Below are 25,142 nucleotides of genomic sequence, written 5' to 3' on the forward strand. Positions count from 1 at the left end.
AAAAGTCAGAATCTTAACTCTCACCTTGTTAGGTAAACAGCAACCGATAACAGCATTCAAGGAGCATGACTGAGTTACAAAAATTCAACTCCAATCATATGAAATTGTAATTTACTCATGAGAAGACATAGCATGATTTGGGGAAGGTATACATGTTTTTTCTTAGTTCCTTGGTTAGTGGAATAATTTTCCTTTTTTTAAAAAAAAAACTATGTGTTTGATTTAGAAACATAGACCTTTGGGGCTAGAGTATACTATAGCAGTCATCTCTTTCCATTCCGTTATTTTCTACTTAGTACACTGATTTACTCTTTTTTTTTTTTTAAGATGTAAGCCACTCTAAATCATTCTTCAAGAAATGGCAAGAAGAATCCAAAATGTATAACTTTCATGAAGTATGTTGCTTCCTATTTTGTCAAATTTGTCAATTAATATTTTTAATGGTGTAGGTTTTTTGGTTAATGAGAGTAAAGACATTACCATGGAAAGCTGGGAAACTAAAAATGTATAAAAAAGAATTCACTCATTATCCCACTATCACTGTACACAGACATGTTTTTTAGTCTCTTTTCAATATACATACACATTTTTAATAGTAGAAGCAAAATATTATCCAGTCTCTTTTCAATATACATACCCATTTTTAATAGTAGCAGCATAATATTATCCATACCATTTTGTATACTGCTTTTTAACTTAACGTATTGTGATCCTTTTCCCATGACAAGGAGAATTCTTCACATAAATGATTTTTGATTACTACGTATTTCACCTTGTTGCTGTGCCATCATAATTATTTAAATATTCTTCTATTACTGGTCATTTCGCTTATTTATAATTCTATACTGTAAATATCCCATAGAGTTGTCCTTAATCCTAAAGAATTTGTGGACCAGTATTGACCCTCCCTCATTCCAAGGTCCCTTGTGCATCTCTGATATCACAGTCCTTCAGAAAGGCTTGCAACTGGAAAGAAGCCAAAGTTTCCTTCCAAATGTTCCTGGATGTGTAGACTGCTATTACTCAGAGACCTTGGCTAAGAATTCTAACTTGTTAAAACGATGTCTTCCACTGAGTTGCTAAGTACACACTTTATTGAGACTTCAAGCTATTGAGATCTATGAGCCTTCTTTACACATTCACAAACACCACCGTCTTGATGATATAGACATACATCTGGCAACAAAAGCAGCAACAGAAAGAAATTCCAACCAATGGGAAATCCCCACCCGTGATTGTCCTCAGATAAGGTTCTAATGGCTCTGGCTCAGTTGTCAATCTTTGAAGTAAGCACAAATCACTTGTCCTGCGTAAAGTAGGGTAACTGCATGGCTATCAAATATTTTGAAATGATCGTTGTTTTCAATATGTGTGGTCTGATTGAAAGACCTTGGGCAGAAGAGTCTAATCTGTGCTGTCCAATAGGGTAGCCATTAGCCATGTGTAGCCATTGACCATTCAAAATGGGGCTAGTCCGAATTGGGATATGCTGTGCATGCTAAATACACGCCAGATTTCAAAGACTTAGTACAAAAAAAAAAAAAAGAATGTAAAATATTACATTAAAGTTATTTTATATTGATGGCATATTAAAATGCAATATGTTTGACATACTGGGTTAAGTAAACTATTGTTAAAATGGATTTCACATATGCTTCTCTTTACTTTTTGAAATATGGCTACTGGAAGATTTCAAATTACATGTGTGGCTCACGTTGTGTCCCAGTGAACCCTGCTGGTCTAGATACTTGAGTGTTAGTCCTGAATGTACTGACTAATCTTGGCAAAGCCGATTACCTTCTCTGTGGCTTAAGGTCAACACGTGTAAAATAGTGCCTTGCTCAAGTGAAAGCTGCAAAGGAACAAAGTAAATCGGGATTAGTTTTTATTAGTTACGAACCTATATTGCTTACTTCTCTAAGAATTTTAAAGTATCTATAAGATAATATGTAAATTGAATAGCTTCAGCTACAAGTCCAAAATAAGTGAAGGATTAAAACCGCTTGCGATGTGGGCTTCCCTGGTGGCGCAGTGGTTAAGAACCTGCCTGCCAGTGCAGGGGACACGGGTTCGAGCCCCGGTCCGGGAAGATCCCACCTGCCGCGGAGCAGCTAAGCCCGTGCGCCACAACTACTGCGCCTGCGCTCTAGAGCCCGCAGCCCACAGCTACTGAAGCCCGCGCGCCTAGAGCCCGTGCTCCGCAACAAGAGAAGCCACCGCAATGAGAAGCCTGCGCACCGCGACGAAGACGCAAAAGCAGTCAAAAATAAAATTAAAACCAAAAACTACTGCAATTTTCCTCAACAATAGTCTCCACCTTGGGCAGCACTGTAAATGTAATTTTTCTCTTGGGGTACTCTTCTTTCTTCCTATTCTTCCCCTTCTCTCCCATCTGACACAGATCAGCAGACTTTCTCTCGTCCCTTCAACAGGCACTATCTCCCCAAATATAAACCTGCTGCCCTTCATTAGTCACTTACTAGTAGTGGTAGAAATTTATATCAGTATGGTACCTTTCACAGGTCATTTGCACTTTGCACTTTCCCTTTAAATATGGAATTTAAACTGTTGTTTGCCTTTGTTGAAGAAACAAATCAGTAAGGACGTGTAAACTCACACTCATCGTGTCACAGTTTCTTTAAGAGCAGTATACCAGATTTAACATACGTTTCTTTCAGTATAAGCAAATTCTTTTAAAAGTCCTGTGGAATAGGCTGAAAGAAAATGAAGGGTTCATTAAGATGGCATCTAAAGCAGGGGCCGCGGACCGGTACCGTTAGGAACCGGGCCACGCGGCAGGAGGTGAGCGGCGGGGCGAGCGAGCAAAGCTTCATCTACTCCTCCCCATCGCTCGCATTACCGCCGGAGCCATCCCCCCTCGCCGCCCCCCCTTCCGAGGAAAAATTCTCTTCCACGAAACCGGTCCCTGGTGCCAAAAAGGTTGGGGACCGCTGTAGAGGTTACACTGATTGCACTGTGTCCTTCAATTTTACAGGAACGAACAGATAAGTGACCTGGGTGATCTACCTAGCCCCATTTAGGCTCCAATTCCTTTAGACAGAGATTCTAGGCAGACAAAGAGACCTGGCTGTGGTGAACAAGGAAATGCACTAAGATGCCGATTCCATGTCCAGAAGTGATCAAACTCTAGGTTACCAGGAGGATCAAATGAAATCAAGTAAGAATGAGTCAGGGAGCCAAGTAACTTGTTCCTAGGATGTGAATGTTAATAGTTCTCTCCAAAATAGCACACTCAGTAACATCTGATGGATAGAGTGCAATGTTGGCAAAATTATTTTTAGCACCTGGAAAGTTTAATTGGAAATCCATGTCTACAGCCTATTTTTTAACGAGTGTTTATTAAAATCACGGGATGAGATAGTCATCTTAATTACCAGTGGCAAGTGGATTGACAATTACTCTCCATTACACTGTCAGGGTGTTAGAACTGCACTTCAAGATCAACTTCTCAAAGACTGCAGGAATAGCCACCCTTAGAAACTGCTATCTCAAAGGACTTCAGTGCAAAGGCACCTCTCCTGCTGACCATGTTAGGAGATAATGAGGAGTGTTAGCTACTACACAGCTGAGAATCAAATAATTTGCTTGGTGGATGGTTTTCTTTCGATATACTTTTGTTGGTGATTCAGGTTGTCATTTTGTGATTTGAGGAGTTTGCTTTTTACCCCATGACAAAATGATAAATAAGAGCTATCATGGTTTAAATTTTTCAGTAACTCACAGGTATGATTCCTGTTGCCACCTCAGGGTGGAAGGAGAAATAGACCTATCAGAAAACCGGACTCAGACTTGGAAGCAGTATGATCTGACCTAAGCCCGTTTCCTCTTGTGTAAAAGAGGATAGTTGTATTTTCCCTGCTGTTCTGCAGAGCTATTCTGAGAATTAAGGATGATAACCTTTGTTAGGTGATCTTAAGACCGCCCTCAGCTTTGCTTGGAATATGATAAAGTGTGAAAGAGTAGAAAAAGCATGGGCCAAAGGCTGGGGTCTATTATTGGCAGGACTACTCCAGAAGGAAGCGGGAAATTTCTGTGGGAAATTTGCTTTATTTCTTTGAGTCTTAACTTTCCTCTCTCTCTCTTTCTATCCTTCATCTCTCTATCCATTCATTCAATCACCCACACATGCATATAAATATAACTATGGGGAAGAATGAAAATATTGAGTAGCTTTATTGGTGAACGTAACACGATGTCTGAAAAGTGGTAGATGCTCAATAAATAATTATTAGTTTATCCTCCATGACCCCAATCCACCCGAAAAATACAAAAGAAGAAAGTATAGGGGGCTTCCCTGGTGGCGCAGTGGTTGAGAGTCCGCCTGCCGATGCGGGGGACGCGGGTTCGCGCCCCGGTCCGGGAAGATCCCACAGGCCGCGCAGCGGCTGGGCCCGTGAGCCACGGCCGCTGAGCCTGCGCGTCCGGAGCCTGTGCTCCGCAAAAGGGAGAGGGCACGACAGTGAGAGGCCCGCGTACCGCAAAAAAAAAAGAAAGTATAAATTGTAAGAAGACACTTCAACTACTTATTTTTGAGCCATCTTAAATATTACATGTAATCTTTTTTTAAAATAAGCATGGTTTTATTGCAGTATATGAATTAATACAGATAATACAAAAGGAAATTTATCCCATTTAGATAGCTTTTTGGTTGAAACATCTATTACATGTAATCTTAAATGGTACATGTCACTACTAAGTATGTTTGCTTCCAGGTCTTTCCTGCTTTATTTCCTCTTCCTCTATATAATAATTTAAAAGTAACTTACAGCACTGTTATTCATAATAGGCAAAAGCTGGAAATAACCCAAATGTTCATCAACTGATGAATGGATAAATAAAATGTGGTATATGCATACAGGGGGGTGCTATTCAGTAATAAAAGCATTGAAACATGCTACACTGTGGATGAACCTTGAAAACATTATGCTAAGTGAAGGAAGCCTGTCACAAAAGACCATATGTTGTGTGATTCCATTTATATAAAATGTTCAGAATAGGCAAATGCCTAGAGACAGAAAGTAGGCTAGTGATTGCCAGGGACTAGGGAGGGAGGATGGAATCAGGGGATGACTGCTAATGGAAATGGAATTTCTCTTGGAAGTGATGAAAATGTCCTAAAAGTGATCGCGGTGAAAGTTGCACAACTCCCTGAATATATTAAATAACGTGGATTTGTCCACTTGAAATAGGTGAGTTACATGGTATATGAACTATATCTTAATAAAGCTGCTACCAAAAAAAAGCACTGTTTTAGTATGCTCAAAATAATGTACTTTAGCTTAAAGATTTCTGCTGCCTATCCTTTGCTGCAAAGGAAAGTAGTAGAGTAATAACTATTTAATTGCTCCAAAATTAAGTGAGGGGGACAGTAATGTTATAAATGCTGTCATTTCCTTTCCTCAATGATTAACTCAAAACCTTCAGATAAGTGAAAGGAGAAAATGGCTTGCACAAAATCAAGCTGGTTTAATTAGCAACACTGAATCGTGTTGATAGATATAATTTTATTGTTTCAGGTCCTAAACCTAGTGCAGTCCTATGTGACTCTTCGAGTCCCTCTGTATGTTTCCTACGTGTTCCATTCCCCTGTTGGGGTAGGAGGCTGGCAGCATTTTGACTTGAAGTCAGAGCTTCGTCTGACTTTCGTGTATGACACTGCCATCTTGTGGACTGATGGAATCGTCAGCCCCCCAGAAGCTGAACTCCAAGGTGAGTTAACAGAGACTTGGAAAACTAGTTTTCTTACCTATTTGAATGACTTAAGAGAAATTTTTACTGCAGCTAAAAATAATAGAAGCACCTTTCAATGTATTTGATTTTTATAGTCAATGTTTTAGAATAATTTCATTTCTGTCATGGAAAAACTTCTTTAAATTATATCAATGCATCAAATTTTGCATAGTATGTGACTGTTAAATATAATGTCCATTTTAGGTGATTAATCATTCATGTGTTACTCAACACAATCTCTCTCTCTCTCGGTTTTAGAAAATGGATAGGGAAAGTTCCAAAGGAAAGTAAGGAATGAACCCAAGAGAAAAAGTTACACATTTTTGTTTCTGAACAAGGGAGATGCCTTTTAAAGCCCAGTATAAATTGTGTCCTGGATTCTAGTTCTGGGTCTATAGCTAACTAACTGTGTGATCTCAAACATATTGCTTGACCTTTGGCAGTCAATTTCTTATGAAAGATAGACTAGGCTTCTAATATTCTTTCAGTTTAAAAATTCTATTATTCTACAGTACTTTAGCTGAATGTCTTGGAACAGTGGTGCGTGCCACTACAATTTGGGCCCCCAAATCATCTGCATAACTTTGTTTCAGTCTTGATGTCAGAATCATAATTCAAAGTCCACAAGCATGAAGCTAATTAATCCATTAGTAGAATTAGTGCTGTTTCTTTTCAGGCACATACTGCTGTTCAGTTTCCATGCATGTCTAACCATCATTACTTCTTATGAGCCAGAGGGAAAATACTGTTGATAGGACATCTCAAAGTGTGTTGTCTTAAACAGATTAAAATTACCTTAAAGCTATGTGAAAGGTAATATGATCACCCTAAACAATCATTCTAGATCATTTCAAATGTTTTAATTCCATATCTTGCCTTAGGAAATGTATATTAAGTGAATCTTAATGCAGATCCATCTCTTGGTTCTCAACTTCTGCATAAGGGTCTCATGTTTCCTTCTTCTATCTGTAGCCAACTTTGGTCAACTTGCTAAATTTCTTGGGGGAGTTTTGGAGTTTTCATTAAGCCTATAACATTTGGAATTACTCTGGAGAGCACAAACCTGTTTCCACCTACATGTCCAAATCTTCAAAATTTGACCAGTTCATCCTGTCTCTCAATTTATAGCTTAATTTCTATAGACTAAAGCTTTGAGAAATATCTTGGCCTATTGTAATCACTCTGTATATTTCATATGGACCTCATTCACGTGACCTAATTCTATTCTGCCTGCCTTCTAGACAGCTTTTCCTGTTAGAAAACAAAACAAAACAAAACAAGAATATTTCTGCCTCTCTGATCACTCAAAATTTTTCTGGTAATACCTTTTGGCTAGAATGCTTAAAGATGAGAGGAACTTGAATTTGGTTTAGGAAGAAACCCCAGACATTAGGAGTCCTTGGTCACCAATGTTCCCACTCTTGTGTCCCATCCCATCATAGGTTCTCTCTACCCAACTAGCATGCGCATCGGTGAAGAGGGGCGTTTGGTCGTGAACTTCAAGACAGAGGCTCAGTTCCATGGCTTGTTTGTGCTGTCACATCCTGGTGAGCCCCATTACCCTTAAATAGCCGCTCCCCATACAACAAGGATACAGTTGTTCCATATGTGCACATGTTTCAGCATGCTTCCTTATGAGCTTTGAAGCCCTTAATTTCAAACGAACCCTGTATGTACAAATATCTACCTGAGGGCTTGATCATTGCTCAGCTACGTCTTATAAGCTACAAAATCATCACTGTAGAATTTTAGAGAAAATACCAAATGGTTAAAGTAAATTTAAGAGAAAACTCTACTTGGAGTTCCCTGGTGGCCTAGTGGTTAGGATTCCGCGCTTTCCTTGCCGTGACCTGGGATCAGTCCCTGGCCGGGCAACTCAGATCCTGCAAGCAGCGCAGCGTGGCCAAAAAAATAAAGAAAGAAAAGAAAAGAAAACTCTACTGAGTTAATTTTAAGAGTTTTCCTTTAGATTGAGAACATAGCCACAACTTTCCCATTCTCTACTTCAAATGTGTTGTCCAAAAATTTGAATTTTAGGTCATTTGTTCAGCGAGCACAGCTCTTTTCTAGGTACTTTAAGAAACCTTTATAATGGAGACAGAAGTGCCACTTCACTATTACACTTGTTTCAGACATGTTAACTAATTATCTTCAGTATTAGCTATGTAATTTTACTAATTTGATGGATTGTGCTGTGACTATCAATAATGTGGCAGTCACTAATGTCCCGTGTCTCAGCTTTTATAAAAAATTTCATTTCATTAGAAATAATTTTTTATTTGACTTCGCATTACCAAACTGGTTTGCACATTTTACTGGTGTGCCAACTCATGTCAGATTTGGAAGACGGAAATAATTCACGCACTGTCTTCTGCGTCCTTCTTTTTTCTGGGTCGGACGGAGAGAATAAGGCTGAAAATTCAGGAAGAGAAAGACAGTTTGCTGTATTTTTGTGAGTCTGAGCTCTGAAATACAGAACCAAAAAGAATCATTTTGCTTTATTGTAATTGACTGTTCCGGAAAATGAGGATTTCCTGGTCTTTACAGTTCCCTTCCACATGTCTACCTTCCTATTAAACTGAATCTTTGTTTAGATATGATTGAGGCAATCTAATTAAAATTAAACTCCATTTATAAATTGGGTGTGCCTTGCTCTGTGGATGCAAATAGTCTGAGGTTCTGTTCAGAGCTTCAGTGCATAATGAGTGCATTCACATCAGCCTTTATTGAACGGCCGTGCCTCCCTGGAAAGTAGCCCTGAACTATTTGAGCATTTCTGTACAATTATTTTTTGGCAGCATTATATAGAGTGGGAAAAGCACTGCGTTAGGAATCAGAAGGCACACATCCCAGCTGTGTGATCCCGGGAGAGTCACACAGTCACTTGTCAGCCCAGTTTCTTTAACTACGAAATGAGGATTATTATACCAACCCTGCTACTTTGCAGGCTTATTATAAGACAAAATGCAAATAAGGGATCATAAGGCACTTTGAAAACTCCAAACTGTTATGAACTCTTTTAACCACTAGACCATTATTGTTCTTGGCATTTTTCTAGCGGCCTTCACAAGCTCCATGATCATGTCAGTTGATCACCCAGGTCTCATGTTTTCCCTGCGTCTCATAAGGAGTGAACCAACCTATAATCAGCCAGTCCAGCAATGGAGCTTTGTATCTGACTTTGCAGTAAGTGACAAAGGCTCTTAATTTTCCCTTGCTGCTGCCTTTGACTACATCTCAGGTTTTTAAATGAAAAACACGAATGTCCTCTCTGCTCCTTAAAGGTACGTGACTACTCGGGGACCTATACTGTAAAACTGCTGCCATGCACCACGCCATCACATCAGGAGTACCGCCTGCCGGTCACCTGCAACCCCAGAGAGCCTATCACTTTTGACCTTGACATCCGATTCCAACAGGTGTGTCTCATAGAATTCTTCTCCCATGTAGAAGCCCACTTTGTTAAAGTCATAGTTTACTTTTATCAGTAAAAAAAATTTTTTTGCTCACCCAATGACTTCAATTCTTACATGCTGAGAAAAAAAGGAAGTCAGGCAGGAAGGGAACAAGGGAGGAAGGAAAGCAGAAAGAAATGCCCTTTATCCGTTGCTGGTTCGGCATATAAAATCCACAGGTTAAGAGTATGCAAGGGTTATTTTTTTTTCTTATGGGATCTGATCTGGAGTTTGCTGCCTTGGAGATCTGAGAATTTTCCCCAGAGTTCTGTACTTCTTCATCTTGTTCTTGATCATCAAGGAGAATAAATATCCTGTAGTTCATGCCACCTCAGAGTACCTAATTGCCAATATGTATTAAAAGAAATGTGATGGCATCTTTTGCCCAAGAACTCTTACTAAATGTCGGCCTTCCACGGTTTACAAGTCCCTTATACATTCCAGTAAACCAGTGGAAATGAGCTCAAGCAATGCTAGTTAGTCCCATTCGAAAAATGATTTAACCTTGACAGTTTTGTCTTCTTAAGAAGGACAAAGTCAGTGTTACAATTCCCTAAGAAGTTGGTTTGCCTGGACATGAAAAAAAATTTTTTTTTTTTTTTTTTTTGCGGTGCGCGGGCCTCTCACCGTTGTGGCCTCTCCCGTTGCGGAGCACAGGCTCCGGACGCGCCCCCGCATCGGCAGGCGGACGCGCAACCGCTGCGCCACCAGGGAAACCCTGGACATGAAAATTTCAGTGCAGTGTTTACCATTCTTTATGTCAGCGTACAACGCATGTGTGTATCTGCAAATAATGTGTTTGTGCGCCACCAGAACCATCAACAACACATAAAAGGGCCTTTACACTTGGTTTTAGGTCAGTGATCCAGTGGCAGCTGAGTTTAGCTTGAACACCCAAATGTACCTCCTCTCCAAGAAGAGTCTCTGGTTGTCTGATGGATCCATGGGATTTGGACAAGAGAGTGATGTTGCCTTTGCAGAAGGTATCACTTTACAAATGAGAGGGCTGCTCATCTGTTTGCCATTATATCTGTTGTCCTTTATTGGGATTGTGTTTGAGGGGGGCAATTATAACCTCCTTTATGGCTTGGAGATTATAACTGGGACTTTATCATTTTGGCAGGGAGGGGTCACTGAAGTTGGATATATGTCACAGGATGGTTTTTATTCTGGGGAAGTTAACCTCTATTTCCCTTATCTAAATGACTTTTGAAACAAGTCTGGATTTTTTTCCTTGAATGTTTTTTTCAATTTGCATACACACCAATACTGCAGCTACATGAGAATATATAGTTCATGGGCCAGGGTTGTGCCTGCCTTGTTTAGTGGTATATTCCCAGAATCTAGCAAAATACCTAGTACACATGGTAGGTGTTCAGTAGCAGCTGTGAAAGAGATGATGAAATACCAGGGAGTTTCCTTAAACCCTCTTTCAAAATCAAATAAAGCTGGGCTTGGGGAGGGAAGGATTAAGAGTTTGGGATTAGCAGATGCAAACTAGTATATACAGAATGGATGGACAACAAGATCCTACTGTATAGCACAGGGAACTATGTTCAATATCCTGTGATAAACCATAATGGAAAAGAATATGAAAAAGAATATATATATATGTGTATAACTGAGTCACTTTGCTGTACAGCAGAAATTAACACAGCATTGTAAATCAACTCTACTTCAGTAAAATTTTTTTTAATTTAATAAATGTTTAAAAATCAAATAAAGCTAATTCAACTTTTTATTGACGTTTTCTTTTTTAGTGTTATCCTATAATGATTTGCCTATATCTTGCCAACTAATATACTTATGTAAACTGGACTTTAACCACACTGGGATGTTATGAATGTTAAATTATAGGCCAAGCCTTGAGGTTATTCCCACTCCAGACTGAGCATGTGAGGGTCAATAAATCTCCAGTACTTGTGGTCGCCCGCAAAGTGGTCTCATCTGAGGCCTGGGAGTGGACCAGATCCTGAAGCTAACGCAGAAAGGTCGTCAACATTTGATGCCAGATTAGGAAGAGAAGGAAACGCTCTCTAGTGTCATTATTGTCACGAACTGTTTGCAGTGTCACACAGACATACCTTATCACTTAACAGAAATAACATTTCCACGTCTCTGTTTCAGGCGATACAATTTATGGTCGGGTCATGGTGGATCCTGTCCAGAATCTAGGTGATTCCTTTTACTGCAGCATTGAGAAGGTGTTCCTGTGCACCGGAGCTGACGGCTACGTTCCCAAGTATAATCCAAAGAACGCAGAATATGGTTGCTTGGCTGACTCTCCTTCACTCTTATATAGATTTAAAATTGTGGTAAGTGCTTTGACCCAAACAATGAACTGGGTAGATACTCAAAGCTAATTGTTTCTGCCTTCTGTTTTAAAACAATAGCATCTTTTTAAATGAAACCAAACGGTGGCATTTTATGGTACAGTAAGTCCCCTACATATGAATGAGTTCTGTTCCAAAAGCGCGTTCGTAAGTCCAGTTTGTTCATAAGTCCAGCAAAGTTAGCCTAGGTACCCACCTTACGCAATCAGCTATACTGTAGCAGCTACATCACTGCTGTTTTTACGCTTGTTTCTGGACATCCTGGGCTTGAAATAAAGATACTGTATTACCGTACTCTATACAGTACTGTACAGTAAAGTACACAAAAGCACAACCACTTGTAGAGGATGCACGCACATGACAATGTACCCCAGAGACGTGAACTAATTTACGTGATTGGACACGCGAATGCACGTTCGCATCTTTGAAAGTTCGCAACTTGAAGGTTCATATGTAGGGGACTTACTGTAATTGGTACTTGCACAAAACTAATAGGAAAACTTTCTGCATTTGCAAAAGTTGGCATTATCTACAGCAATCCTCGTTTTCCTTATTGCCTAAAGGACAAAGCTCAGCCAGAGACACAAGCCACCAGTTTCGGAAATGTCCTGTTTAATGCCAAACTGGCAGTGGATGACCCTGAAGCTATCTTGTTAGTGAATCAGCCTGGATCCGATGGATTTAAAGTCGACTCAACACCACTCTTTCAGGTGGGCCAATAACAAGGTCACTTACAATAGGTGTGTAACCACATGCAAGTTACTTAACATCTGAGTACCTCAGATGTCTCCCATGTAGAAGGCAGTAGTTGTCATACTGCATAGAGTTAATGTGAACTTTGAGTAAAATAACGTGCGTAAACCACACCAGACCATCCTGGGCTCATAGTGAACGTTCCATACATGTTAGCTATTATTATGTTTATTAATGTATTCATGTTATTTTAAGTTCTGCATGTAATGAAGATCCTTATTCAGTCCGGAATATAAATCTAAATCTGATGGTTGGGAACTCTGCTCTTATTGTTCGAAACCTCCTTTCGGTTGACTTTTTATGACCACCTTTATAAGAGTGATCTTGTGTGAACTGCTGGACTCAGAGAAACAATTGTGCACAGCCCAGGAATCTCTATTCTTTTTTTTTTTTTTTAATAAAAAGAAATTTATTTTGAAATAGAATAAAGTTTCAGGGGTACAACACAGTGTCACAATTTTAAAGGTTATACTCCATTTATAGTTATTATAAAATATTGGCTATATTCCCTGTGCTGTACAGTATAGCCTTGTAGCTTACTTATTTTATACATGGTAGTTTGTACCTCTTAATCCCCTACTCCTATCTTGTCCCTCCCATGCTTTCCTCTCCCCACTAGTAACCACTACCAGTTTGTTCTCTATATCTGTGAGTCTGTTTGTTTTCTTATATTTACTAGTTTGTTTTATTTTTTAGATTCCACATATAAGTGGTATTATACAGTATTTGTCTTTCTCTGTCTGACTTATTTTACTGAGCATAATACCCTCCAAGTCCATCTATGTTTGTTACAAATGGCAAAATTTCAATCTTTTTCTGGACGAGTAGTATTCCGTTGTACATATATATACACCCATCTTCTTTACCCATTCATCTGTTGATGGACACTTAGGTTGTTTCCATATCTTGGCTATTGTAAATAGTGCTGCTATGAACATTGGGGTGCATATATCTTCTAGAATAAATGTGTTTGTTTTCTTTGGGTATATACCCAAGAGTGGAATTGCTGGATCATATGGTAGTTCTATTTTTAGTTTTTTTGAGGAACCTCCATACTGTTTTCCACAGTGGCTTCACCAATTTACATTCCCATCAACAGTATACAATGGTTCCCTTTTCTTCACATCCTCACCAACACTTGTTATTTGTGTTCTTTTTCGTGATAGCTATTCTGACCAGTGAGAGGTGACAGCTTATTGTGGTTTTCACTTGCATTTCTCTGATGATTAATGATGTTGAGCATCTTTTCGTGTGACTTTTGGCCATCTGTATGTCTTCTTTGGGAAAATGTCTACTCAGGTCTTCTGCCTATTTTTTAAATCAGGTTTTTTGTTTTTTTTTTATTTGTATGATTGCTTTACAATGATGTGTTAGTTTCTGCTTTATAACAAAGTGAATCAGCTATACATATACATATCTCCTCCCTCTTGCGTCTCCCTCCCACCCTCCTTATCCCACCCCTCTAGATGGACACAAAGCACCGAGCTGATCTCCCTGTGCTATGTGGCAGCTTCCCACTAGCCATTTATTTTACATTTGGTAGTGTATATAAGTCCATGCCACTCTCTCACTTCGTCCCAGCTTACCCTTCCCCCTCCCCGTGTCCTCAAGTCCATTCTCTATGTCTGCATCTTTATTCCTGTCCTGCCCCTAGGTTCTTCAGAGCCATTTTTTTTTTTTTTAGATTCCATAGATATGTGTTAGCATACGGCATTTCTTTTTCTCTTTCTGACTGACTTCACTCTGTATGATGGACTCTAGGTCCATCCACCTCACTACAGATAACTCAATTTCATTTCTTTTTATGGCTGAGTAATGGAATCTCTATTCTTAAATACTTTATAAACGAAGATAGAAAGTCCTAACCTAGAGAGAGAAGGTAGAAAGAGACCCAGGAGGCCATAACACTGAGCAGACAAGTGAGACAAATTCAGAGATGTGTCCACATTGTGAATCCTTGGGGGAGCAAGTGCACCTTTTAGGATGTTTACTGAAAATTGTCCAGACAGGATGGGTTGGAGAAATAGGTTATCTTTATTCCTCATAAAGAAGGATGCTTGAGAAAGCACGTCTGTTCTTCTGAATCTTTTCAAACAGGAAGTTAAGTTAAAGTATGATTTGTTTTGTTTTGTTTTTGTTTTTAATGTTAACTCTGAAGGCACTTGACCTCTTCTAAATACTGAAGGCTTCAAAGAGCCATCAAAAATGCCTTCTTTTCACAAACCCTGGAAAAGCAGAAAAACTGACCTTTTCTATGGCCTTATGTGTAAAATACACAGCAAGCCATACTGGAAAAGAGTCTTGAGGTTCAGAAGGTCTGAGCTCTAGTCCTGCCTCTGATACTAACTTAGACTTAACATTAGTCAAGTCACTTAACTGCTATGTGTTCTCATTTACTCATTTTTTACTGGTTAATTTTTATACAATTTTTAAAAGGTTACACTCCATTTACAGTTATTACAAAATATTGGCTCTATTCCCCATGTTGTACAATACATCCTTGTAACCTGTCTTACACCCAATAGTTTGTACTCCTACTCCTCTACCCTTATATTGCTCCTCCCTCCCTTCCCACTGGTAACCACTAGTTTATGCTCTATGTCTGTGTCATTCGCTCATCTTTTAAATGAGTAAGTTAGACTGTGTGATCCGGAGTTCTCTGAAGCTCTGACAAGTCATAGCTTACCAAATATTTACCACCACATTCTCCCTTAAGAGTTGCACAGCATATTTTATAGAGTGCTTTACACAAAGCCTTGTGCATACTACACGTGTAAAAATATTAAGTATATGAATTCTGCAGACTAAGTTAAATGATTATTATCTCTGCCATGAGTTTCTCTTGCAAAGAGTCGTGAGTTTTAGGGTTGGCATAAGCTTTAATTTTCTAACGAATAGAGTTGTGTTTCCTAGGTGGCTCTGGGTCGAGAATGGTACATACACACCATCTACACAGTAAGATCAAAAGACAACGCCAATCGAGGCCTCGGCAAACGAAGCGTGGAGTACCAGTACCACTCTCTGGTGAGTAAAGGGAAGCCCCAGGCAACTACCAAGAGCCGGAAGAAGAGGGAGATCAGGAGCACACCCCCGCCGGTGTGGAAAATCGGGGCTGAAAACAACCGAGGAACAAACATCCAGCACATCGCCCTGGACCGCAGCAGCAGGAAGCAGAGCCCCCGGGGGAGGGTTCCCCCTGACGGCGTCCTGCCCCGGGAGCTCAACCGCCCCACCTCTGAGGTCAGCCTGGTCATGGTGGTGGGGGGCGTCGCGGTGGGACTCCTCGCCCTCTCCCTCACTGCCGTGGCAGTGATGATGCGCCGCCAGGGCAAGAGGGTCACCAAGAGGAAGGACACCCCCAAGGGCTCCGGCAGCACCGAGCCCATGATGCCCCCGCGGGGCCCCCACAGCGACAGCTCAGAGGTTTGATGGCCACCGGTGGAATTCAGCCTTTTCCTCAAGCGCGCAGGAAAAGACAATAGAAACCCAGTGCTTCTGTCAACAGCAGAGAATTGGGGACTTCTGTGACAAAGCTGCTCAGAGGACCTGACTGTACTAGTGAACTTTGATTTGCATTCTGTCCACTCGTTCAGGCATCGAAGGACAAACTCAGACCACAGACCACATCTTTCCTCTTGCCCAGAAGGCATCAAGTATGTATCCAGATGCACACAGAGCCATAGATGGGCGGTGAGGAGTGTACTTCTCATCTTAGGCATTTTCTCTACACAGTAGAGACAACCTGCTCAACGGTGCTACCGGACTCCTTCAGAAGTTTAAGAGGAGTCTATTGTTGCTATATTAGTATGTCTTGAAGGTGCAATTATCGCATTGTTTATTCATTGTATAACAGTTTATTACTAAAAAGCTTTTAATGGGTAGTCTCCAAGAATGATGAGTACACTGTTTATTGTGACAAGTTTTCTAATAGGCGAAGACAGCATGGAATTACGACCAAGGGTAGCTCAGCCCACAAATCACGTTTTTTCCTACTTGAGAGAGAGTGGAAGGAAAGACAGAGGGACAGTAACTCACTCACTTCAATTTGGATTGTTTCTCATCTTCATCGGACCCTTCTTGTTTCATTTGCTTATTTAATTTTAAATTAAACCAAAGAATATGTTAAGTCTGGAGAAGATTGTTGAAGAGTGACTGCTCTGTTCGGGTACCTGGTCAGAAATAGAATTCTTGCATGATAATACGGTATTGGTGTTCATTTGAGAGGGTTGGTGACATTTTGATGATGAAGAAATGCCATAGAGTTAGGTTCACATTTACAAGACAATGTTCTTTAAGAACTGAGCCTAGATGTTTGCAGTATTGAACCCATAAATGATCAGGACAAATATCATTCTGACGGTGAAGGGAGAAAGTGGTATTTATTAATATATATGTTTAACCAAAGTGCCTCTTACCTATACTTTATAGAATAAAAGAACATTTTAACAATGACACATGAGTTTAACCCTCACAACAGCATCACACAGCAAGGTCCAAAACTCAAATTGTCCAGAAGACATTTTATTAGCTTTCTAATAGACACCTGGTCCAAACGATGGGAACCCCTTCAACCGTCATTCCAGAGATGATCTTAGAGGTGGCCAGCATCATTGATCATATTCTTTTTTTTTTTTGGCCATGCCACACAGCATGTGGGATCTTAGTTCTCCAACCAGGAATCGAACCTGTGCCCCCTGCAGTGGAAGTGCAAAGTCCTATCGACTGGACCACCAGGGAAGCCCCGATCATATTCTCCTTTTTTTTTTTTTTTTTTTGCGGTACGCGGGCCTCTCACTGTTGTGGCCTCTCCCGTCGCGGAGCACAGGCTCCGGACGCGCAGGCTCAGCGGCCATGACTCACGGGCCCAGCCGCTCCGTGGCATGTGGGATCCTCCCGGACCGGGGCACGAACCCGCGTCCCCAGCATCGGCAGGCGGACTCTCAACCACTGCGCCACCAGGGAAGCCCCCATATTCTTCTTTGATCAAAGAAGAAAACTTCACTCACTGGCATCTTCAGTTCAGTGAACTGATGCAGTGTGGCCCATCTCAGCACCTGAAAATGTAACTTGTGACACTGCTTACAGTGTTAAAAACCAAGGAACTTGAGTGAGCTTGCTCGGCAAGCTTCTCATTGTCTTTCTAAGCAATGTGCTTTCATCAAATAGCAGAATTTTCGATTGGAAAGGGAAAATGTCAGTAGTTTAGTGACCGATCTTCCAAAAGCTAGTAAATGTATTTCAAACGAAAATAAGGTCAGGAGAAAAAGAACCTGACCTAAAGACTAAGCCTCAAGTGCTGCTTGGGGTCCTCTTTCATTTCTAGTTATAACCTGGCCAAGCTGGACATCCTGATGGAATGGAGACTTTTAGAAGGCTAACCTCTCCTCAGGCCGTACAGTCATTTCCAGCTTGGTGTCTGTGAGCACCCACCATCTCTTGATTGAAAAAAGGAAGCGACACTGGTGCTGGGAGAGAGGCCACATGGATCCAATACTTGCCTGTCTTCTTAGGGGCAGCTCTGCACTTGACATTCAAAGTCTTTTAAAGGATAGATTAGACCGTAGTCTCCTTCCATTGGGGGAATATACAAATGTCACCTACAACTCAAAGGTCTCCCAAAGGACTTATATAAAGAGAAAGTACTGTATAACCCAGGAGATCACTTATCAAAGAAACATTAATACTTTCTTAGTGATCCCCTTTTCTTTTGCTTTGCCCTCTGGTAGATGCTTAGCTACTGCTTTGGCTTCCTCGTAACTCGTATAGGAATGAGCATGACTCCAGCAACTTCAAATGGTGTGTGTGGACTTTTTACTACTTAGCATTGGATTCAGTGTGTGTAGACTGTTAGGGCCTAAGTACTCTCAGCTGACTTTATGTTATGTTAGTAGTTAAGATGCTTCTGAGCCTGACTCTCATACAGCCTTAGGGGTCTCTGTGACTAAATATGTTATCAATGAAGCATCATTACAAGAAGTCTATTTTGAGCCTTTGAGCCAGGCTGGTTTTTTACCAAATTTCTCTCTACAGTGAGTTGTTCTCATGAGACGACTTTGGATAAATTGGAGTGCTTATATAATTACAGAACACATCCTTTCCTAACAAAGAAAAATCTCTCCCTCTCTGCCCATCTCCTTCTCTCTTTCTCCCCCTCTTCTCTTCTTCCTTCCTTTCCTCCCAGTGGAAAAAAGAGAGTCTGTGGGAAATAAGCAGAGTTTCTTAAGTGTAAACTTGGATTTCTGCATCATTTTCTTAATATTTATGTACTTAATATGTGACTTAATAAACATTTAATCAAAAACTCTTTTTAGTGGAAAAAAGAATCAGACACAATGCTTTGTTGTGCCATAAAACAGATCCTTAGTTTCAATATTTTGTTTTTAGAGAATTATTCTGGTATAATCATAAAATAACTTCCATAGAGGACAGGATAGAAGCAGTAATAGCTCCTTAGATACTCATAGCTTCTGACTCCAATGAAAACAAGGTCTTGTTGACATTATATAGTAAACACAAAACACAAAACAATATTAAGCTTTAGTGGCTCACCTGGTATACGAACCATGACACATGAAAACATCTAAGTGTGTTTTAACAATGGTTTTATTTATTTCAGTTAATTCCGTCAGTTAATGTTTACCAAATGCTCCCCTAGGTTTAGCCACTTTGAGAGATTACATGGAAACCAAGCTACTCTCCCTGCCCTCGGGCAGGTTGCCGTCAAATGTGGCTCTTTCTTTGGACTAAAGGGATCAAGATTTGTACTAGTTTCTCTCCTGGACAAAGAACACACCAGGCCCATCTGTGAACTATAATTTAAAAATCTCTCTAGAGTACCAGCAGTAGAGTCTACTCTTCTCCATCTAAAGAACCCCACATGTTATGGATCATTCTGAACACACTCTAATACAAAAGATTTCAAATCAGTAATTTAATGGAATCGTCCTTTGCAAACCCACACAGAGAAAGTACATTGCAGAGATGTAGGTGGCCCTGCATATTCTTTTCCTCTTGATGGAAGACACACCCCCTTTATTCCAAGAATGGGATATAACACCTAAACTCTTCTTCTAGTTCTGTAACATCATCAGCACCTCCTGAAGTCCACTCTTTCACAAGCATCACAATGTGTGAACAATATGAGGAAAGGTCAGCTGGAATTCTGCTGCCATACTACTGCACAGCCTTTGTGACAAGAGGACCAACTCTTGTGAAGGGATTCAGCTCTGTAAGCAACAAAAGAGCCTCTTTATCAAGTCATCTTACCTCTAATTATTTTCCAAGGTTCCAACTCCAAAGTCAATTTTAAAAATGAAAACAGAACTGTGTAAAACCCAGAGAGCCTTTCCTCATACAAATCAGTGCTAAAGGGTAAAGCAGCCCCCAACTGAGAAATATTAGAGTAACAACAGAGGGAAATGTAATGACATTTAGATTTTAAAATTTGGAAATTTGATTTCAGCTACTGCTTTGAAAATATCTATTTAGTATCAACTTAAAAACCAACTTAGTCCTTTAATAGGAAAAAAAAATTTTTTTAAGATGCAAATAGTTTACAAATTAGAAATTTACATAATTGTATTAATTTGAAAACAAGCACATTATGGTTCTTTGAAACTTTCATTTTTTTCTAGCCATGATAGCAATAATACAAGGATGAAAACAGGTGTCTTCACTCACCATATGGCAAATGAATGGGACTCAAAGATTCCACATTCCAACTTGTCAAGGCTTAGAAATGTATAATTTGGCCAGAAACTATAAATACTACTGTTATCGCTCTCTCTCTCTCTCTCTCTCTCTCTCTCTCTCTCTCTCTCTCTCACACACACACACACACACACACACACACACACACACACGTGCATAAAAAAACAGCCAAACAACTCATTTCAAACGACCCAAAAAACATAGTTCTACCCGAAAATGCCCATTTTGAAGATTTTCAAGGTCAACACAATTGTCATTTGTAAAAACAGACTATAGTGGGAGTTTCTTTGACATTAATTCAAAGATTAATATGTTTCCTTAAGATTTTTCTCCTAGAATTGATCCCAGTATTACATGGTAATGACACAGGAATTCTTAGAAAATGTCTTCCATAGGTTCAAAATATTCCTCACTGTTTATTTCTCTTTGTTTCCAAATCCTTGGATATTAAGAACATAATACTCTGAGATTTTAGTAGTTATTTTTATTTTGATAAGAGATTTTAAAACAGAAGTGCATGGTATTTTCCTACAGTTTTTACTAGAAAGATTACACAGAAACATTTTAAACAGGGAAAGAAAGCCGATTCTGTCTTTAGAAATAAAGTTGATAAAACAAAATAGACTAATGTGAGACTCTTTTAATTTTATTGGGAGAAAAATGAGAATGTTGACTTTACAAACTTTTAAACAGTTTTGCTTTCTTCCCTATCTTTCAAGTGCATTTATTTTCTTTTCCCTGATATTTGTGTGCATTTTCTTCAGTATTGTGTTTTGCTAAAGAACAAATACAACAACATCAAAAACAACTGCTGTAGAAACAACACCTACTTTTACTTTGTTTTCTTTCCTTTTTCCTTCCTTTCTTCCTTTCTTTTCTTCTTTCTTTCATGGGCTTTGTTTTTTTCTCTCTCTGAGATTTGTCGTTCTTCCAGTAATGTTTCCTTTTTAGTTTTGAAACCATTAGCATTTTCACTAAATCATTAGCATTCTCATTCATCTGAAAGCTGGCAAGTGAGCACAGGGTTTGTGCAGTATCCCTTCTTTAGAAAATGTTCAGGCTTTTGGATGAAGGAAAAAAAAGAACTTCCTGCAAAAGATCAAAAGCATCATGTTGAATAATGTGATGACAATCTGTGCCTTGCTTTTCTCTCAGTGGAGGTTCAACATTGACATTTAAGATGTAAAAAAGAAAAATCCCTGTAAGACTTTAATTGAGTAAGAATAAAAGGTCAAAGATCACACAGATGAAGTTGTTTTGGATGACTGAATACTTTGCGATGAAATAAATGGCAAAAAAATTATTAAAATGTTAACAGCGTTGAAGTATTGCTATTTAAAATTATAATTATCAGATGCACAAGACTTATACTACTACCCAGACGTGGCCTCCACTGATTACATGATTCCTTGAACACTCTAAGTGAATTTCTACTACAGATATTTATTTTTTCTGATGTTTGGCCCTGTAACATAGGAAATGTCAGGGTTGTACCTTAAAAAAGAAGAAAGAAAAGAGAAATGTAAACTTTAAAAACTAACATTAAAAATCAAGTCCATTATAATAAAAATCACTTAAAATATAGAAAGGCAATTACTGGTAAGACTAAGAGAAAATTTCTGTAGGGGCCCACATTAAGCAGATTACAAAAAGTAGTACAAAGCAGAGTCTTTCTCAGTGGCCTCAGGAATTCAAGCTTTTGGCAAGATATTTTAAGCCCATTTGTCTATACAAAAAAACTTTATCCTGGACAAGGAACTGTATGCTTTATAATCATTTTAAGTGCCTGCTTCTGTACCAAGCGCCCTCCAGAACACTCAGCAATTTATATTTATCTAGCCACTGAGTGACATAACTGTGTGTAATAGAATTATTCACAGAACTTAATAGCCTTTGTGATTCTCCCATGGGAATTCTTCAAAAACATTCAGGGTCTAGTTTTTTTTCATCTGTGTACTAGGGCAGTGAGTATTTGCTGGATATTGAAGTTTATCCCTGGGAATTCAATTATGCAAATAATTTGGAGCCATTCAGTCTTAAATCCATGTCTAAAATAATTCTCGCTACCACTTGCACCTGTTTTCCTTCAAAATATATCACATGTTGAATATAAATAAAGCCCATATAAATATAAAAGTGTTAAAATGGCCAAGTTAGAGTGGTGCATTTTATAACTTTCATTCACACTAAAATCACAGAATCCCCGTGGTCTGCAATGAGTGGCAGTTATTTCCATTCTGGTTCTAGAGACTTGAGGTTCTGCAGGCTTTCACCCGGGCACCTGTGCTCCCACTATGTCCTTAGTGCTGGTGGTAAAATGTTACTGCTCCTCTGGGTCCTAGTGTCCGCCTACCCATTGTGGACGCGAGCAATGTAGAGTTAGAGGCAACAACGTATTTAGGTGACTAACATTTTGTCCCGGGGAGCAGGGTGATAAGACCTTGCTAAGCTATGAAACTCTGCCCAGCTACACTGGTGAGGATGAATCAACTGATCTGATCTATTGCTGGGTGTCTTTACTGCCAAGGAGACTAGTCACTTTTATGCAAAGTTAACCTAACTCAATCACTACTTGATTTATTTTTAATATCATTTGATTAACTTTACATTAATAGTTTATTAATTTTAAATTAATTAGTATTTTAATTTAACACCAGAAGGAAAGGCAAAGACAGCCCCTTATAACTGTTGAAGACATATCCCCCCAAAGGGGCAAAATACACAAAAGAAGGCGGAGTGGGGGGGGGAGGGGGAAGAACTCCTGTGTCAAAGCTCTTCCGGCACTTCCAAGGCTCAGGGGAGAAATGGTCACGTTTTAGCAAAAATGTTGTGATCAGCAATAGAAATGTGTGGCTCAATCAGTCCTCAGCATAGGAGAAGAAGCAGCTGTGTGTGGTAGGGAAATTTCCAAGCTGCGTGGGACAAAGCCTGACCTTCAGGATGTTGGGGAAGGGAACCAAGGAAAGGAAGATTCATGATCCAGCCCCTCCAGAATGTTCACCGTGGAAGGTAGGATCTCCCTGCCAGAAAGTCACCACCACCACACAGGCACCCAATTCAAAGGAAAAGCCCCCAAAGCAGATTTAGTCAAAGTGGACCCGACTAGAAAAAAAAGTCATTCAGGCCCGTTGGAGACGACGCTCTAGGGATTCCTCCCTAAGCCCGCCCCCCGCAAGCCAGGAAACTGCCCAAAGGAAGTTTGATAGGAATCTTTGAAAATCCTATTCCCAGCAGCTCCCAAAGCATTTCAGGATGTTAAGATCTCATCCTAGAAATTTAAATGTGACTAATTGCAAAATGACAAAAGGTAGTAGAGAAGGTTACTGGACAGAATAAGGTTATATCCAAAGGAAATTGGAGCAGGTCCGAGATGCACGCAGGGTACGCAACAGGGGAAGAATATTTGGAGAAGGGTATACGCAGAAAGAGGTCAAAACACTTCCCCAGACCTTCCTCAGCCTTGAAACCATCCAGAAGACAATGAGTCGGAAACACACAGGCTGCGTTAGAACACATGAGAGCTGAGGCCCGACGGCCTTCTGCCACTTCTGATGAGGACAGGACGGACCCCCACCCCCTTCCACAGCACTGCCACCATTTGGTTTGAATTCTAGAGAAACCGCTAAATCAAGAGGCACTGCTGATACCCAAGTGGCAGAAGAGAAGGCCTCAAAGGCAGTGGCCTGAATCAAAGAAGCTTTGTTTATAATTTACAGATGGATGATTTTCTGTTGGAACGACCTACACAGCATATTACTTCCAGGGGCATTTTCTGTACATTAAAACAGGGGTCTGCTCTGTGTAGATGCATTCTCTAATTCATCTCCTTGGAGATGAGTCCTCCTTCTATGGAGATGGGGACCCCAGGCTCATGACTTGGTGTTTTTAAACCTAAGTTTTATTATAATTCAGTTACGACACGGCCAACAGGTCAAGAGACAACTGCCATTGAAAGATAGCTTAATTATACTCACAGATCCCAAGAGGAGCTGGCACACTGCATGCACCACCAGGGCACTAGGGGAGCAACAGTGTCCCTCAGGAGGCAAGGGACTTCCCTGGTGGCGCAGTGGTTGGGAATCTGCCTGCCAGTGCAGGGGGCACAGGTTCGATCCCTGGTCCGGGAAGATCCCACATGCCGCGGAGCAGCTAAGCCCGTGCGCCACAACTACTGAGCCTGCGCTCTGGAGCCCGCGCTGCAGCTGCTGAGGCCTGTGCACCTGGAGCCCGTGCTCTGCAATGAGGGAGGCCACAACGGTGAGAAGACCGCGCACCGCAGTGAGAGGTGGCCCCCGCTCGCGCAGCAACGGAGACCCAACACAGCCAAAAATAAATATATTAAATAAAAAAAAAAAAATCAGGAGGCAAAAGGAGCAAAGGCAAAGTGCAGGCAAGAGCCTTTATCGTGTTTCCATGGGAAGGAATGGGTGAGGCAGGTAAACGGTTTAGGATTTGCTGGTTTGAATCATTTCACTGGGCCATAGGACACTGAGCTGTCCCTAATTATCTGGTACCTGGCGCTGGGGTGATTAGGGCGGATGGTACGGCCCAGGGTGTGACGGCCAGATAAAGGAGGGGTTAGGAGCTCTGAATTGTTTGGTTTGCATATGAAAGGCACAAATGTTTTAGGAATTGATTAGTCCTCTCCGACTCTGTCTTAAGGGCAGAGTTAAGTAGACTCTAGAAGAAGGACTAGGATCTTTTCATCTCAACTCCCGAGATATTTAATTATACTCCATACCAGAGCAATAAGCACAAAGACCTTCAAAACCAAAGTCAAACTGATATAAATTTTAGACTATTTCTTTCCTCCTCGCAAATAGCACTCACATCCCTCAGCGAAAGGTAGAAGAAGGAAAAGCAAAGTTTGTGAGAAGCAATGAGGAGTCTGCTGTCCCACTTGTGTCCAGCCCCCCAGGCCCTCAGTCCAGCCTCGGCAAGTTCCTAGGAGTTGTGAGCAGACAAACAAGACGCGGGGGGCGGGGCGGTGGGGGGGAGCAGGTGGCTGGATGGGCCTTTTTCAATGTTTCAGAGGAAATCTGAAATGAGTGAATTTTTGGCCAGTGAACAGGGGAGGCCCTTTTGCCAAACTAACTAATTAATAAATCAGTTGTTTTTATAAGGCAATGAATACAATGTC

At 40.4% G+C, this 25,142-nt stretch overlaps 2 protein-coding genes across 2 annotated transcripts in view; one reads left to right on the forward strand and one right to left on the reverse strand.

The window, feature by feature from the left end:
* Nucleotides 1-16,593, forward strand: part of FREM2 (FRAS1 related extracellular matrix 2) — a 167,065-nt gene extending 150,472 nt beyond the window's left edge. Inside the window, exons 17-24 of the mRNA XM_007117016.3 lie at nt 5,538-5,730; nt 7,194-7,298; nt 8,810-8,937; nt 9,036-9,170; nt 10,063-10,189; nt 11,334-11,521; nt 12,103-12,249; nt 15,206-16,593. Coding sequence (XP_007117078.2) covers nt 5,538-5,730; nt 7,194-7,298; nt 8,810-8,937; nt 9,036-9,170; nt 10,063-10,189; nt 11,334-11,521; nt 12,103-12,249; nt 15,206-15,721 — 1,539 coding nt within the window. The 3' untranslated portion in view covers nt 15,722-16,593. The remainder of the gene's footprint in view (nt 1-5,537; nt 5,731-7,193; nt 7,299-8,809; nt 8,938-9,035; nt 9,171-10,062; nt 10,190-11,333; nt 11,522-12,102; nt 12,250-15,205) is intronic.
* A 3,869-nt stretch (nt 16,594-20,462) lies between these two features.
* LOC112065404 (stomatin-like protein 3) overlaps nt 20,463-25,142 on the reverse strand; it is a 30,421-nt gene continuing 25,741 nt past the window's right edge. The window contains 1 exon segment of the mRNA XM_024125818.3: nt 20,463-21,091. The gene's annotated coding sequence lies outside the window, so the exon portion shown is untranslated.

This window comes from Physeter macrocephalus, chromosome 13, assembly GCF_002837175.3.
Source record: "Physeter macrocephalus isolate SW-GA chromosome 13, ASM283717v5, whole genome shotgun sequence".
In the NCBI taxonomy this organism is placed as follows: Eukaryota; Metazoa; Chordata; class Mammalia; order Artiodactyla; family Physeteridae; genus Physeter; species Physeter macrocephalus.